At 40.8% G+C, this 17,606-nt stretch overlaps 1 protein-coding gene across 3 annotated transcripts in view; it reads right to left on the reverse strand.

The window, feature by feature from the left end:
- Positions 1-1,127: 1,127 nt before the first annotated feature.
- SLC38A6 (solute carrier family 38 member 6) overlaps positions 1,128-17,606 on the reverse strand; it is an 80,103-nt gene continuing 63,624 nt past the window's right edge. The window contains exons 15-16 of one of the 3 annotated variants that reach the window (XM_082734951.1): positions 15,567-15,623; positions 1,128-1,768 (exon numbers count right to left, since the gene is read on the reverse strand). In XM_082734951.1, the coding sequence (XP_082591077.1) occupies positions 1,703-1,768; positions 15,567-15,623 (123 nt within the window). In that variant the 3' untranslated portion in view covers positions 1,128-1,702. Of the gene's footprint in view, positions 1,769-8,217; positions 8,835-15,566; positions 15,624-17,606 lie in introns of those variants that run through there. The other 2 variants (XM_082734948.1, XM_082734950.1) reach the window with 2 other exon arrangements.

Consider the following 17,606-nt stretch of genomic DNA (forward strand, 5'->3'; position numbering starts at 1 on the left):
CGGGTGCCTGCTTGCTGTGTTCTCACATGGTCATTCCTCTGTAAATGAGCATCCCTGGTATCTCTTGGTCTAAGTTCCTTATTCTTGTAAGGATGCCAGTCAGATTGGATAAGGGCCCATTCAAGGTCCCATTTTAACTTAATCACCTTTTCAAACGCCCTATCTCCCAAGTCCAGTTACAGTCTGAAGTATTGGGGGTTAGGGCTTCAATATATGAATTTGGAAGAGGACACTATTTAGCCCATAACAGCTAGTAACAATGAGGGAGAGGTAGTTATTACTACCTTATGACTGAAGGGGCAAAGAAGAAGTCCCCAGCAAGGATGGCTATATGGAGAGGGCCACCTGACAGGAGTTGTGCCTTCAGTAGAGAGGTGCAGCCAACATGGCCTAGCAGAGAGGGGGTGTGGAGGGGTAATTACCCTGACATCACTTTCCTTTCCTCTGGGTGTCTTTCTTTGGCTGAACCCAATGGAAAGCCAGAGGCAAACAAACCCACTGACACAGTCCACAGGGGTCTGCCTCCTTGACTGAGAGCAGCATGCGAAAAGTTGAGGGGCAAGTATGAGATACTCAGCATGGCTTACAAAGTGCACACTAAGGTTTGCTTTGAAGTGATGGTGATTTACAAGAGGGGCATTCAATTGCCTGGTTTTTCAATTATTCCTAGGTGTGTTCAATGGTGAGAGAATACTGGGGAAATAACTATGTCTGTAGGGTCATTCTGAGAAGACATTTCCTAAAAAAACAGTCTTCAGAGATGTCTTCTCTAGGGCTGGGGGCAAGAGCATCATTCATGTTACTTAAGTAGACAGTAGAGAAGGGTCAGGGATGACCTGGGTTTCTACCCTCTCGTCAGAGCCCTTCCAGTCGGAGTCCAGGTGTGTTCATGACTGCTTGTAATCATGCCTCTAGGCCTTTACTTGTGCTACTCCCGCTGCCTGTAGTGCCCTCACACTCCTTTTTACTGGCTAACTCTCACTTACTCTTCAAGAGGGTCATCCACTCCCAGAACGCTTTCTTGGACTCTCCCGCCCACAGTAGGTGCCCCTCAGCATGCTGCCATCATAGCCAATGTTATCCCCATTGTAATGCTTGTTTGCTTGACTAAAACAGACCCATGGCAACAGGCCTTGGCCCAAAATGAAAATCAAGACAGTCAGCAGGACTGTGGGACATACTCTGACTTTCCTGTAAGGTAGGGAGACTCTTACTGAAGATGTAATAGGCAGACCAGTTTTCTTGTTTTAGCTATGTGCCAGGGGACAGTTGCAAGTGATAGTGGTGGTCGCCCAAAGATCTCAACATTTTAATACCTTGAGGACACATGTTAATAGGTAGGACACAGCACAGATGGGGGTGAAGGGGGTTAACTGTCCATCCATCCGAGCATACCCTCAAGGGCCACTGTGCTTGGAGGTCAGCGGGTTCAGAAAAGCACCAGCAGCGGTCCCTGTGCTGTCATTACTGCCAGCCAGGCAACAGAGACGGCGCATGTGCACGTGGGGCCTGACCCAGCTCTACTGCGTGCTCCCTGAGGGGTCTCCCTGAGGCCCAGCTGGTCTCACCCATGCAGAGCTAAGTGGCACAGGCAACATAGCACGGCTCCACGGGTCTGTCACCTGCTTCAGTGCTTCAGAACTGGCCTTTGGAATCAGTCCTCCATCCTGACTCTGACCAGTTCTGACAATGGACACAGTATTTAATCTCTGTGAAGCGATTTCCTCGTCTGTACGACGGAAGCAATAGTGTCTTTGGCATGTGGTTGCTGTGAGAGTAAAACGAACAAGTAGCACACATTAAATACTCAGCAATAGTTAGTTGCCTTATTTTACTGACAGAAGTACTTAGGGGTTCAGGAGAAAGATCGCCATGGGCTGGGTGGTCAGGAAAGGCTTGGCCAAACATGAGAAACTTGAATTGGGCCTGGGAAGGTGGGTTTGGAATGTCTGTGGATGGTGAACAAAAGGGTGGGTCAAGCAATGACCCCAAAACACTGGCCAAAGTAATCCTATGGCCTCTGGGCTCAGACCCTTGTCCAACTTACTTTGGTTTTTATTCCTCAGTCAAGCCTCCCACCTCAGGCAACCGCCCCCTCACAGCTCCTGCTTCCAGGTCTGGCTAATTCCCCTTGTGCTCAAAACCTCCATGATTTGCTACATGCCATGTGGCCCTCTAATTCCATCCCAAGGCTCTAGAGGTGCAGATCTGCAAACCAGCGTGATTAGCCACCACTGCTGGCTTCCCGTTCAGCATATAAATCTACTGCCTGGGATTACCTCATGCCAGAAAACCGAAATCCAAGTCAGATGGTTAAAGCATTAATAGCAGTGAGTGTTGTAAAGACTCAACAATGCGAACCTTCCCAAAATGAACCATCCTGACCTCCCTTGCGCTGACAATGCGTGTGTGACATCATGTGTAAATGAGCCTTAAATTTGAACCAGGTGCAGAGAGCTGTCTGGCGTCTCCCGGCTGCTGTATTAACCACTAACATGCACAGGGGGATTCTGAGGCAGTAAAATGAAGCGAAACTGATGGCAGTGACCAGTGCTGGGGCGCAGCAGCTGTGGCAGTGAATATTCAAATCACGCCCACCCTGTTGGCCCCCAGGCCCTGTAAAGCTTATTTCCGGAGGGCTGGGGAGCCCCGGGAATTTGGCTGGCTTCTCTCAGTGACAAAGCTCCACCATGCAAATCAACCCATTCTGACTTGATTCTCAGGCTTGATTCTGGGCTGTTTGGATTTGCATCCGTGAGGCAGGACTCTGAAGCTCTGTCTAAAGCAGTAGTTGGTGGTGGTCAAAGTTGGTCATGCAGGGACAGGCAGCCTAGGAGAAATTTTTGGAGGGCACAAGTTCCAAAGAAGAGAGCCACAGCTCCAAACCCTCAGGTGCTATGGCTTTCTCTGGCCTGGGACCTGGAGATGAAAGTGTGCCTTTGTCTGTGCGGCATTATGGACTCCCCTGAGCTGGGCCTCTCCTCACAGCAGGTTACATGACAAACAGGCTCTAGAGATCACGAAACAAAATTTGCAGGGCTGGAATGAGGCGTGTATGTGACCTACCAATGCTAGTCATAGGTCCCAGAGAGTGGATGAAGCAGGTAAAAGTGAGTTAGGAGGAAATGAAGCCTGGATACAATTAAGAGGGTTTTTGTTTTTTGTTTTGTTTTAATGTTGTTTATGGTGCCCGATCCCAGGTTATTAAGGGCATGACCATGTTAGCAGCCTGCATTCCTATCATCACTAGAAACTGGAGGCCTGTAGAAACTGAGACACTGAGGATAGAAGGAAGGCTTATGAAATAATTGCTGTCTTCGTGGATACTGTTCTAGAGGCTTTATGCATGCTGGTAAAAAGAATGTGGAGCCCAAGATGGGTGAAAGCCCACACCCCACATATCCTATAGGTCTTCAGCTCTAAAGAAACCCTGTGTTATTGAGGGCAAGCTCTTAAACCACCAACACTCATCAAGTGCACTGCACTGTACTATGAAGTTTGGGGTGGGGAGGCAGGATGGGAGGCAGGTCCCAGACACAGGATATAAAGGGTCTGCTAGACAGAGTATATTTTCTAAAGCCTGTTATAGTGTGGTTAGATATAAATATACAATAATTTGCATATTTCATGATGTAAGGAAATTAGATGTAGTACCAAGATGTTAAAGATGGGTTTCCTGGAAACAAATATGGAGCAAATAATTTCATATTAGAGTCTTAGAAGTCCCTTCAGAAGAGGCAAGTATTGAGTTAGGTTTTGAGGAGGAGGAGGAACTTTGGGGAGGAAAGAGAACATAGCATGTATGGCTTTGTGCAGAATTGTGGAGGCAGAACCATGGCGAGTCCCTTGAGATGCCAAGGGTTATCATAGGATCTGAAGGCATGGGGATTTCCCACAACTCCAGGAACAGTTCCTCATGCCCCCTAAAGCTGAGACTTTAGAACAAATTAAGTGTGGGTTTTTAGATGACCAGCCCTTGAAAGCAGAGCGTGCTTTTTCTCATACAGCTTTTGGAAGATAAGGATGGTGATAGGCAACGCAGAGAAGCAATTAAGATCACTTTTGGAACATGCCTTATTCAAAAGCCTTCAACTAAGATTCTACCTTTTGTTTGATTTAAAGCCCAAACTCAGGGGTGCCTGGGTGGCTCACTTGGTTAAATGTCCAACTCCAACTCTTAATTTTAGTTCAGATCATAATCTAGGGTCATGATATTGAGCCCTACATTGCACCTTGTGTTCTGCATGGAGTCTACTTAACATTCTCTCTCTCCCTCTCCCCCTTCCCTACGGCTCACATGGGTGCATGCTCTCACTCTAAAAAAAAAAAAAAAAAGGGCCAAATTCAGCCTGGCTTCCAGAATTCTCTACAATCAGGATCCTACACCTCGGCTTTCTTTCTCAAACTGTTCATTACATCTTTACTCCTGACAAAATTTTTATTGGTCACTTCTAAAATATACCTTTCATTTTTTTATGCATTTCTTTTTTTTTCCAAGGGGAAATGCATTCCTCCCATTATCATCTCTACTTCGGTTGTCCTACAATTTTACTCAGCTGTTACTTCCTTGGCAAATCTTTCCCATTCATCCAGGCCATAAGCCTCCATTCCTATGAACTTGTCCAGCAGAGGTTTTAATGTTCCTATTACTCACCAAGCTATGTCATTCTTTCAACAAGTGTACACTGATGTCCAGGGCGCACATGGCATGCACTAAGGCCAAACCCCGTCCTTTTGGGTATTATGATCCTAGTTGTACACAGCTTGCCTCTGTTGGACTGTGAGCTCCAGGAGTGATTGGATTGAGCAACTAAAGGTTAACCACTGTGTGTACTGAGCAATGCCACGCACCTCTATGACAAAATCATCCCCTGGCACATGAGGTTGGAAATGGGAGTCTAAGAATTTTCTCTCATCAGAAAATTAAATTAAAATTAAAGTTCAAAACTGCTACAGTATGGCTCTCTGACTTACTGAAAGCAAGTTTCTTTTTGTTTTACTAGAGAAGTGGAAACATTGTGAAATGTTTAAGTAACTGAGTCTGGGAGTGATTAGATATCTTTTGGGGGATTTGATTGAAAAGAAAAAAAATCTGGGAAAACCATTTTTACTTTCACATTAAAATGCATGAATGCAACTCTATTTATTTAGTCTGGTTAGCTAATAAGTTGAGAACTATTCTGGATGAGTGAAAGCAAAGAATTTATTTGAATGCAAATGAATGACAAATCTTTAGACAAAGACATGGGGAGTATCCAAGTATTTGCTTCCCTGTGAAATGTAAATATTATCATGGTATAATCATTACTGATTGACTTGCTAGAACACGTAAACCTATGAAGCTTTATAGTAGAAATGCTACTTTTCCTAAATGCTGAAACGTTGGCCAATTTTTTTGAAATTTGTAAACCATTAATTATTTAGATATTTTTCCCTTCCAAAGTTTAGGATCAGCAATAACTTGGGGGAAAACCCAACTAAAAAGGGGCGGAGGATATGTCGCAAGTTTTTAACAAATACAGGCCTATTGCATTTAAAGGACTGTATTATATTTTTATGCTGTAGTATGACCTTTCTTTTTTATATTAAAGGATAATGATGATAAGATGGCAAGCTTTTTCTTAATACCCTCCATCAATTTGCAAAATAAAAAGCTGGCAATCTTAGGACTGTCCCCAAAATCTATTTTGAAGGTCTAAGGATCCAAAAGAAATCCAAAGTCTGGAAAACAATGAATCAGAATCTTGATGGTCTGAGATATAAATATAGATATAGATATAAAACAAATTTTATTTGTAGAGAGTCATAGAACACAAAATTGGATTTCTAACACTGTTTTTCAAGGGGTCTAAGTTTTTGCAAAGTCTGATTGACAAATACTGGAAAAATATTCCTGCTCTACCAAAAGCCCACATGCCTTTCCTTTGCAGAGAATTTTCCTCTGAAATACTTAACAAAAAAGAAATAATAATGTTGTGGCAATAGACCATGACTCAAAGGACAAAGTGTGGGCCCAGTGCTGTCTGGCTGGCATGGGAGAGCCGACTTAGACTCAGGTGCAATATTTCAATGAATAAAGGAGATTCTATACAGTTGGTGTTAACTATGTATCAACTATGAGCAGATACACTTAGCCATTAGCTGGATATACTTAACCATTAGCAGGACAGTTAAGCACACAAAAACTTGTTTACATTCTGGGTGGGCGACCTTGGGCAAGTCATTTAACTTCCTAACTTCCATAAACTTTAATTTCTAATCTTTTAAAGGGGGGAAATAGCTGTACTTACTTCAGATGACATGTGGTCACGTGCTTGGCCTGATGCCTAGTCCATCCACACATGGGCTGGCTCATGTTTGGGATATTATTTTATGAGACTGATGACCTCCCATTCACTTAAAATATCAAACTTCCTCGGATATAAACAGAAAACTAAGAGAATGAGGGAACTACAAAAATAGTCTTCACTCTTTCCTCATGGGGGTCCCTTTCCCTAGAGACCCTCTCCTTTCGATTCCTACTTTTACCACCCAACTAGAAGTAGAATCAACGGGTTCTGATCCCAAATACAAAACACCTTAGGTTGATAAAAGGCATGTTCTGGGAGACCAGTCTCTGAGCTACCATGTTTGGTTCTGGAACCCATGGAACCCTTCTAAGGGGAAGAGTTAGAAGCACATAGCTGCCCCAACCCTCGAGATCTACTTCTTTGAAGTTTGGTCTTTTGTCTTATAAAAGAGAGGCATTTCCCTACAAGGACAACTGAAGACTAATCACGAGTGATTTTAAGTCAATGAAATGACATTTGGCTGCTCCTGAGATGGCACCCGAAGTGGCCTCGCTTTGAGAGCCAAGCCTAGTTGGTTTAATCACATCTTCACAGGGGGGTGGCCTCATAGCCCTTCTGACATCCCCAGTACTCTGGGAAGAAGCAGCGGCTTACGTTTTTTTCTGGGCGTCACTGGCTTTGAGGTCCACTTTTCTGAGGGTTCTGATCTGGCTAGCACAGATGGTATTATTCTTGTTCTGCCCCATGTGGCTCCAGGGAAGGGTTCTGCACGCACAAGCTGGCTCACACAAGGCATTTCTGTGTATTGCTTTTATTGGTTTCAGGAGACAGAGGCAGGCAAATTAAAGCTGAATATTAGACATTTCTGTTCGTTAAACGCCCTTCAGCCACTTTCACTCACAGGCTCCAGACTCCCACCGCTGGCTCAGCACCCGCGGCCTCTTTCTCTCGACTTTTCCTCAACCCCTAAATCCATGCTCTTTTTATAAAGAGTGCTGTAGCTATTTCTTCAACTTCCTCTTCTGCCAACTCATTCTCATAAGGTCTCAACCTTTTCTTTTTTTTTTTTTAAAGATCTTATTTATTTATTTGACATACAGAGATCACAAGTAGGCAGAGAGACAGAGAGAGAGGAGGAAGCAGGCTCCCTGCTAAGCAGAGAGCCCGATGTGGGGCTCGATCCCAGGACCCTGGGATCATGACTGAGCCAAAGGCAGAGGCTTTAACCCACTGAGCCACCCAGGCACCCCAGTCTCAACCTTTTTTTAAAAAATTTGAGGTAAAATTCACATAACATAAAACTAACCGTTTTACGGGCACCTGGGTGGCTCAGTGGGTTAAGCTGCTACCTTAGGCTCAGGTCATGATCTCGGGGTCCCGGGATCAAGTCCCGCATCCGGCTCTCTGTTCGTCAGGGAGCCTGCTTCCTCCTCTCTCTCTCTCTGCCTGCCTCTCTGCCTACTTGTGATCTCTCTCTGTCAAATAAATAAATAAAATCTTTAAAAAAAAAAAAAAAAAAAACTAACCGTTTTACAATTCATAGGCATTTAGTAGAGGTTGCGTCCCCAATGACTTATCAAGACAGTTTCCTAAATAAAGACATGAAAGATATTTCCTAGTGCTAAGAGGAAAAAAATTTTTTTAAATTTTTAAGTGATCTCTATACCCAATGTGGGGCTTGAACCTACAACCCTGAGATCAAGAGTCGCACTCCACTGACTGAGCCATCCTGGTGCCCCCTGAGGAGAAATTTAGAATGCCAGTTGCTTCCCCTCCCTTAAACCTTGATCTTCCATGGATAGAAGTCTTTTGGCATTTGAGGAAAAGATGCATGAAACAGCTGCTTATCCTTTTGGAGAAAGAGATATAATTTGTGGGGGGAACACGGTTGTGAAACATTTAAAATAGATTTGTTCACAGAGGGTAGTATTTATAAAACTAATTTTCAGCTTTATTTACTACTCAATGGAATATCAGCAACTTACTTGCAAATCATTCATCAAACATATATACATTTATATATTTTTATATATTACATATAAACTTGACATTTGTTCATAGTTGTTTTGGTACCTACATATATATATTTATATATGTAGCAAAACAACTATGAACAAATGTTAAATTTCAGTAGTGGGTATATGGACATATTATTCCAAATCAGATGTATATTTGAAGTTGTTTATAATATAAAGTTGGAAAAACTCATGGAGAATAGATTTTTATTTAGATAATTTGTACTAAATGGTATAAAAATGTGTTATCCATGTTTTTAGGATATGAAATTTTAGGCTATGAAGGGTACTGGGCTCAAGTCTGGTGTCAGCCACAGTCCTCACACTGATCATTGAAACTAAACAAACCTTAGAACAGATCCAAAGATTGGCTGAGCTGAGCAAAGATTATACGGAATCTGGAAGAGCGACAGCAATGGCCAGCCTCTCTCCTCAGAATATCAGTCACACCACCTCCTCTCCCAGGAACAGTTCACATGTAAAGGGCACAACTTTCACATGGTGGTCATTAGAGCCATAAGAAAACTCCCTAAACACACAATGAAATAAGATTTTTAACAAATATTTACTGAGCACCAATTGAGTGAACTTACGGTATTAGGTGTTGTGTACAAGCTAATATTTGCAGGATGTGGCTTCTGTTTTGGGGTTAATCACAGGGAGGGAGAGAAGGTGCTTAAATGTGAAAAGCTAAGTAACACCACAAAATGTAAAGAGTAATTATTACATTGTTGGTGAAAATGTAAGTTAGTAAAACCTTTACTGGAGGACAATTTAGTAATAGGTATACAAATTAGAAATATGTATACCCTTTGACTCAGAATTCCAGTTAAATGGGCAGGAACAAAATACTATGCCACTGTAAATAGAGTTAGGCTGCTTGCCTTCTTATTTTATTTTTTTAAAGTAGGCTCCATATTCAGTATGGAGACCAGCATGGGGCTGTAACACACAACCCTGAGATCAAGACCTGAGCTAAGATCAAGTCCAATGCTTAACTGATTGAGCCATTCAGGTGCCCCTAGGTGGCCTGAAATGTGTTGATACAGAATAATCTCCAAAACAAAAAGTGAAAGGAAAAATACACAAGTGGGATTACATCAAGCTTAAAAGCTTCTGTGCCAGAAAAGAAACAATCAAGAGACTAAAAAGTCAACTGACAAATGGGAGAAAATATTTGCAAACCATATATCTTATCTGATAAGGAGTTAATATCCAAAATATCTAAGAATTCCTACAACTTAATAACAACAACAAAAATAACCCCAAATAACTCTAATTAAAAATGGGCAAAAGACTTGAATACACATTTCTCCAAAGGCATACAAATGGCCACTGGGCATATGAAAAGATGTTCAATGTCCCTGTTAAGGAAATGCAAATCGACACCATAATGAGGTATCACCTCACATCTGTTAGGATGGTCACTATAAAAAAAATCAGAAAATAACAAATGCTAGTGAGAATGTGGAGAAACTGGGACCTTGTACAGTGTTGGTGGGAATGTAAAATGGTGCAGCCACGGTGGAAAACCATATGGAGGCTCCTCAAAAAATTAAAAACAGAATTTACCATATGATCCAAAAATTTGTATTTATCCAAAATAACTGAATGAGGTATTCATACTACCATGTATATTACAGCATTATCCACAAGAGCTAAGAGGTGGAAACAGTCTAAATGGCCACAGCCAGATAAATGGACAAAGAAATTGTGGTATATCTGTACAATGGAGTATTATATAGCCTTAAAAAGGAAAACCTACCATATGCTACAACATGGATGAAACTTGAAGACTTTATGCTAAGTGAAACAGCCAGTTACAAAAGGACAAATACTGCATGATTCCACTAAAGCAGTGAAACAGCCAGTTACAAAAGGACAAATACTGCATGATTCCACTAAAGCAGAAATACTCATATACACAGAAAGTAAAATGATGGTTGCCAGGGCTGGGAGGAGGGGAAAATGAGTTTTTGTTCAATGGACATAGAGTTTCAGTCCTGCAAGATAAAAAAAGTTCTATAGATCTACTGTATGCATAATAATGTGATTATAATTAACAACAGTATTGTACATTTAAAGGTTTATTAAGAGGACAGATTTCCTGCTTTTTTTTTTTTTTTTACAACTGAAATTATGTATCTATACATATCTTTAAATATCTCTAAGTAAAAAGAAGTCAAGATGCAGAGGACTGCAAGTTTGCCAATGTTGTGTGTGTGTGTGTGTGTGTGTGTGTTATATAAACAGATAGTTAGCTCAGCTTAGAATATATTTTGCAAAGATACAGAAAGCTGTAAGAGCAGTTGCTTTCAAGGAGGAAAACTGGATGCTTGGGGCAGATACTGAAGGAGGGAATTTTGTAACTTTTGAATTTGTACCAATTACATTTAAATTTTATCAATAAAAAAATATAACACAAAGCAATTTATAAAAAAATAAGAAATATATTATAAGGTAATAATGACACACACCAAAAGACTTATCTAAAAAATAAGAGATAAGGTGAAATGGAGAATGAAGTATTTACAAGATGGAATTTGAGCCAGGCCCTGAGAAATGGGAAGTGCTTGGGTAGGCAGAGGAGAGGAGTAAGGACAGGCCAGGTGTGTAAGTAGAAGTCAGTGTGGGGAAGGAAGAAGAAGAGGAGAGGGCAGGGTAATGAAAGGCAAATCAAGTGTTGGTGAGATGGTTTCAGTGTATCACAGAATGTAGGTAAGAGAGAAAAGAATGAAATACAATTTAGTAGATGACACAGGGGAAGGTGGGATTAATGTGGCAGGCAGTGGGGAGCCACAGTAGGCTCTTGATGAAAGCTGAATTCCAAGGAGATCAATGAACACAACAGACAAAATGAACTAAAGGACAGCTGTTAGAAGACTGATGCAGCCATCCAGTGAGTGCCCATTACAATCGTCTGGGAAGATTTAAAAATATGTATTGGGGCCCGAGTTTCAGGCAGAGATTCTGATTTCATTGGTTTGAGGTGGAACCTGAATGTTCTCATTTTTTAACGCTTCCCAAGTGATTCTAAAGAGCAGCACAGGCTGAGAACAGCTGTAATAATCAGGCAGAAAGGGATGAAGGCAAAGGTGCCAGGACTGGCAGAAGACTGGGAGGTTGGGGATAGGATAAAAACAAATATAGGAGACATTTCCAAGGAAGAACTGATGTGCAACAGACTGGAGGTAATGAATGAAAAGAGATATATGGTCCATTGGATTTATGCAATCACTCGACAAATACTTACTAAGTCACTCTCAAATACCAGGTACCATTCTAAGCTCTAAGGATATAGTGACGAGAAAGACAAGTCCCAGTTCTTAACAAACCTGTAGTCCAGTGGGCCCCGACAACAGGCGAGCCTGCCACAATGGGCTGTGCTAGAAAGCACGACTGTGCGCTGGGGGCTACTCGTCTAAGCCAAATGGTCAGGGAAGACCTTGCTGGGCCAGTGACACTGGGCTGATGCTTGAATGAGGAGGAGCTGGGCCTGCAATTCTCACTGAAGAGAAAGTTCTAACTCGGAAAAACAGTAAGCCTGTGGGAACAAGCTGGGTGTGTTCAAGGCAAAGAGCAGCTAGAGAAGAGTCAAAGATATGAGACAGGTCAGAGAGAGAAGGCGTAGACCAAGCAGAGCCTTGTGGGCCATGACACAGATTCCATTCTCCATGAGATGGAGGCCCTTGGAGGAAATTAAGCAGAGAAATGACATGACCTGGTTTACATTTTTAAACAACTACTTTGGCCGCAGTGTGAAAACGAACTACAGGTGGTGGAAATGGAAGCAAGAAAACAAGTTGGAAGAACAGATTAGAACATGTTGAGCTTAGTAACTGTGCAGCACCTAGGCAGAAATATCTCAGGACAACTACTGCCTTGGGAGTCACTTCCAGAAGGACTGAAGAAATGCAGATTAGATGACAATACAGGAATACAGGACGATAACTTTACCCAAAGAAGAGATTAATAACATGGAAGAAACATCTCTAGTGGGGGGCTGCAGGCTCTACAGCTGGTCTTGTCTCACTGAGCATCTTTGTGAATGGGATGAAGAAACGTCAGGATCATGAAGGATGTCAAAAAGCAGGATTTGGGGCACCTGGGTGGTTCAGTGGGTTAAAGGCTCTGCGTTTGGCTCAGGTCATGATCCCAGGGTCCTGGGATCGAGCCGCACATCGGGCTCTCTGCTCAGCAGGAAGCCTGCTTCCTCCTCTCTCTCTGTCTCTCTGCCTACTTGTGATCTCTGTATGTCAAATAAATAAATAAAATCTTTAAAAAAAATTTAAAAACCAGGGAATGATGATGCACTAGAATAAAAACTCCAAAAAGATCTCAACTGCTTGAAGGATGAGCTTAAGTTTAGACAAATTTAACATATATGGATAGATAACAGGTGTGTATGAGTAAGTATATGTATATAAATGTGTGTATATATATGTGTATATATACACACACACATATATATGATATATTCCTTCATACTTAAAAAAATTAAAATCAAGTACAAGACCTAGAAATCTGGCAGTTCACTTAAAAGAGAGCTGGAGCTTTTACTGACCACATAGTTTACGAGGCTGAAGCGTCCTAACATTGTGAAAAAGCTGAGGTAAAATCAGACTACGGTGACATTATTGACATTATTACAAAACTATAAAAATTATTTTTCTGGGGAAGAATACATCAGTCATGAAAATAAACTGCATTGATCAGATATTTCTAGAATATTATTTTCTCATCGGACTACTGAAGCAGAGAAGGGAGAAGAGATATGTGATTTTAGGAACAAATAAAACCACCTATATTCAAGTCAATGCTTAATTCAAGCATACTGAAGTTTTCCCCAAACATCATGTCAACTAACTTGAAGAAACAAGGTGCATTTCCCCTGGCTGAGAGAAAACTTAGTCTTCAAACATGAAGGCCTTTAGAGAATTCACAAAATTCAGAAGACTTGTCCAAAATTGGACAAAAAGAGATAGAGCTGGGATTTGGACACAGGTAAATATGACGCCAGAATCATTAAAAAAAAAAAAAAAAAAAAAAAAGAGTCTACCTGTAGGTAAATATATGAAAATATGGATTTTTTTTTTCCTTTGAGTTAAGCAGTCTCATTCATCAAGTCCATCTGAAAAAGGTTCAATGAGAAAATTCCAAGTTTTATCTGAGGTTTTTTCAGGTAAGAAATTCAGGTGTCCTATTTAACCTCACAACTTTAGGACTAGGTACAACTCTAGTGCATACTATGTGCTCAATAAACACTTGTTCAGTAAATTAGCCAGTCCCTTTGCTTGTGTTGTGCATCAGTCCACTAACTGATAAAAGATAAAACACATATACATTTAAACAAATGAGAAACAATTTTCTGCAAGTCTTTTTTCCCTTATACCATTCCATATAACCATGTCTTTTAATCATCTTTTTTTGCCCCCCTGACAACTCAATTTCCCTCTCCACCCCTTTCCTTTGTCCCACAGGCGAACAAACCTTTCACTTCCACCTGTCCATCTGGCCATCAGCCAAGATGAGTCTTCCTGCTTCTCAAAATTGTTCACCTTGATTGACAGCTTCACAAGCTAGGACAGTGGATCATGAGGACCGTAAAAACACAGATCAGACTGTTCACGAAGAGTGAGAAACAGAAACAATTCTGACTGCAACAAGGAAACCACATCTATAATATCTGTACTTATCCTTCACCAAAATTTTGTTTTCCTATTTTCCCCCCTCTTCATTGTGAGACGACTATAGGAGGATAATGGTAGAAAAATGAATAAATGGTGTGTTTAATTAAAAAAATTTTTCTCAGTACTGTAAAAGATTCTGAGAAGTTCTAAGACCAAAAATTATGACACCCAAAATCTAGGCAGAGTTATTGGCAGGAAACAAGGTCTTTTTTTCATTAGGGCTAATTCTAATATAGCCACGGAGTACTGTCAACATGCCAAGAAGAAAATCAGGTTAAAATCAATTGTTTTGAGTTCTTTTGTTTCTCGCATCTACTCCTCATCTCTCCATACGGTACTGGCAATGTCAGCACTAGAAACTAGAAACTCCACACCCCGCTACCCACAGATTATCTAGTAACCTGATCCTGCAAATACAAAGGACAGGAATGGAGAAGAGAAAAATCCATTTATCTTCAAAAGAGATCTTTCAAATTCATTAACATCTCATGTAATGCTTACCATTTCATTTGTGCTCACAGAACCTTATTCTTAGGCTCCAAAAATGAATCATTTCAGGGTCAAATGCCTATAGCACTTCCAGGAAATGGGGGGAATACACATTTCAAATACAAAATAGTACCAGTGCAAAGGTCATGCGGAAAAGGAATGAATCTTTCCCAACTGATCTCTGTTCACTTCAGAGATCACCCCCCAAACTGTTCTTAAAGGTGGATGCCGTATATGTAGGCAAATACAGAACATGAGATTTTACAAAAGTGAAAAAGTTTCTAGAAGCACATGAAGGCCAATGATTAGCTCGTAATCCATTCAAAGGCATGTGTAAAGGTTATCTGAAAATGGATGGTAAGCTTCTGCTTTTCCACTGGTGAATTTACCAGGATACTAAACTTGTATTTGAAAGGTGTCATGGTAGAAGAAACAGGAGCAAATAAAGCCGGAGAGTTTGGGCTGATCTGGTAACTTGCTACCCGCCAAATGCCTATTAGAAATTGCCACAGGGAGGAATCTATGGTAGTTTCTAGACTGCAGCTCTATACCTAGATTGTGCGGCATTTCAATTCTGCTTCTAGATGGAAAGGAAACACACACACACACACACACAATTTCCAGACCTTGGGTGTTTAAAGGGCCCTTCACACAGTAAATCAACTTACTCCTGTCTTGTTTTCTCCGCAGCCAGACTGAAATAATACAGCACCAGCAGAGGTGTGAATTACCCCCATTCATCTTAATGGAGTGTTAACTTCAAAGGCTTGTTTTAACCATTTAAATGCTAAGCTCATGAGTAAACATTCTGTTAAAAAAAGGTACAATTTAAACATTCACCCTCAACATATGAAAGTAATTTATATTCTCAGCACTTCGTCTTTTAATTTAGCAAACAAGCCTCCAAGTGTTAGCAAAGTATGTATTTTGTGCTTTACTTAGTTTTATTTTAAATAGTTCTTACCTAATAAATTATGAACATTAAGCCCATAATGCAAGGGCCTATATTTCCCAGGAAAAATGCAGCGGAGTACTTAAACAAGGTTTTTTGGTAATCCTGGTGAAGGGGGCACTGCTCTTACCTGCCATCTTATTAGTTTCCTCCAAACTCTTGGGGAGCTGTGACTCCAAATAGGCAACTAGATAAGGCAGAATATTAAAGTGAAATAATAATAATAAAAAAACTCTTCCACAAACAATTTCTCTTGATATTAACTAATTTTTACGCAGGGTGTTCAATAGGTTACTTGTCCCTTTGCCAAACCTCTCATGATCCTACCCCATGAGCAGGTGACAAATGTATTAACTGATGCCCAGCTGTCATCACACTTAACATTTGCCCCAGGGGGCATCCTTGCATCTGTTGCAGATTTAGGGTTATTTTGGTATTACTGGAATTAGATTTATGTAAGCAGCTGAACACCTATTTGTATTGGGATCTATAATTTCATAAAGAAAAAGAGGGTACAAGAATTAGCTTATCAGATTGATGGGCTCTGGCTGACCTGAAGCCACATGGTAAGCCACGCCTGGCTAAGCCCCTGGGACCAGGCTAAGTGTCCAGTTTCAGGAAGATATTAGTAAAAGAGTACAGTGGGGGCAGAACTGTGGGGAAACACTACAAAGAGTGCACGTGGGGCCAGTTCCCCTGTGGATGAAGGCTAGAGCAAGATTCTAAACATATTAGCTCTGCAAGATGGAAGATGAAGAAATTCCACATCGCTGATTGAAAGCAAATTTGTTTTACTGGTCCAGATGAGGCTCTCTTAAAAGAGCCTGTCTTGGTCTGCACCTAATTTATACAAGGTCATTTAATCTTCTCAACACAACCCTGTATAATTGGTATTAACTCTATTTAATACGTATGTGAAAGTGGAGGCTTAGAGAGGTTAAGTACTTTGCCTAAACTCACTGAGATTTGAATCTAAGTCTTTGTAACCCCCCAAACCTGGACTTTTCCCATTATATTACGCTGATCCCAAGTTGCCAAAGAATTATCTTAACTCAAAAGAGAAGGTCAGTTGTCAATTTTTCAGCCCATTTCCTCAGTGGGAAGCAAGGGGGCACCTGCAAAAGTGGGTATTTCCATACATGCAAATTGTACTTTGCATGCAATTCCTTACTTTACATGTATGTACACAGGGGTAGAATTACATTTTTACTGATACACCCTGGCTTTGGTAGGCTGCTAACAAGGTGCCCTTTACATAGAACACTCACGGGGAGGAGAGATCTAGCTTCTGGTTTCCAACCAGAAAAAAAAGGCCACATCAATGGGAAACAATGATTTATAACCTCCACAGAAAATATGATATAAATCATCACTATCTGTCTCTGTTTGCCAAGTAGAAAGTCACATGTTTTCGTGACAAATGAGAAAGCTCAGAGAAGTTCCAAATCCACAGCCAATCATCACAGCTCTATCTCACAATGAACAAGAGGAAAATCACAAAAGTTTCTTAGAGAAGATTTGGAGGCAGGGCAAAATACCAAATGAAATAATTTCACTGTTTTGTTATTAGTGATTAATGCTGACAACATTACGCACAGCTAACATTCAATTTTGTATATAAGCTCAATATGCTGATTTCTTAAAAAACAAACAAGCAAATGAAAGACTGACCCAGTATATTTAATAACATTAAAAACTTCTGCTCTGCCATAAACACTGTTGAGAGAATGGAAAAGACAACCCGCAGACTGGGAGAGAGTCTTTGCAAAACACATTATCTGCTAAAGGACTGGTATCTGAAATACACAAAGAATGCATAAAACTCAATAATGAGAAAACAATCCAATTTAAAAAATGGATGAAAGAACTGAACCTCACCAAAGAAAATATACAGATGGCAAATAAGCATATGAAAAGACTCCCAACATCATATGTCATTAGGGAAATGCAAATTGAAACAACAATGAGATACAACTATACAGCCATTAGAATGGCAAAATTCCAAACCACTGACAACACCAAATGCGGGCGAGGATATGGAACAGGAACTTTCATTCATTGCTGTCAGGAATGTAATATATTACAGGCAGTTTGGAAGGCAGTTTGGCAGTTTCTTATAAGACTAAACATATTCTTACCATTTGATGCAGCATTGTGCTCTTTGGTACTG

This window comes from Mustela nivalis (genome assembly GCF_964662115.1).
Source record: "Mustela nivalis genome assembly, chromosome: 6".
In the NCBI taxonomy this organism is placed as follows: domain Eukaryota; kingdom Metazoa; phylum Chordata; class Mammalia; order Carnivora; family Mustelidae; genus Mustela; species Mustela nivalis.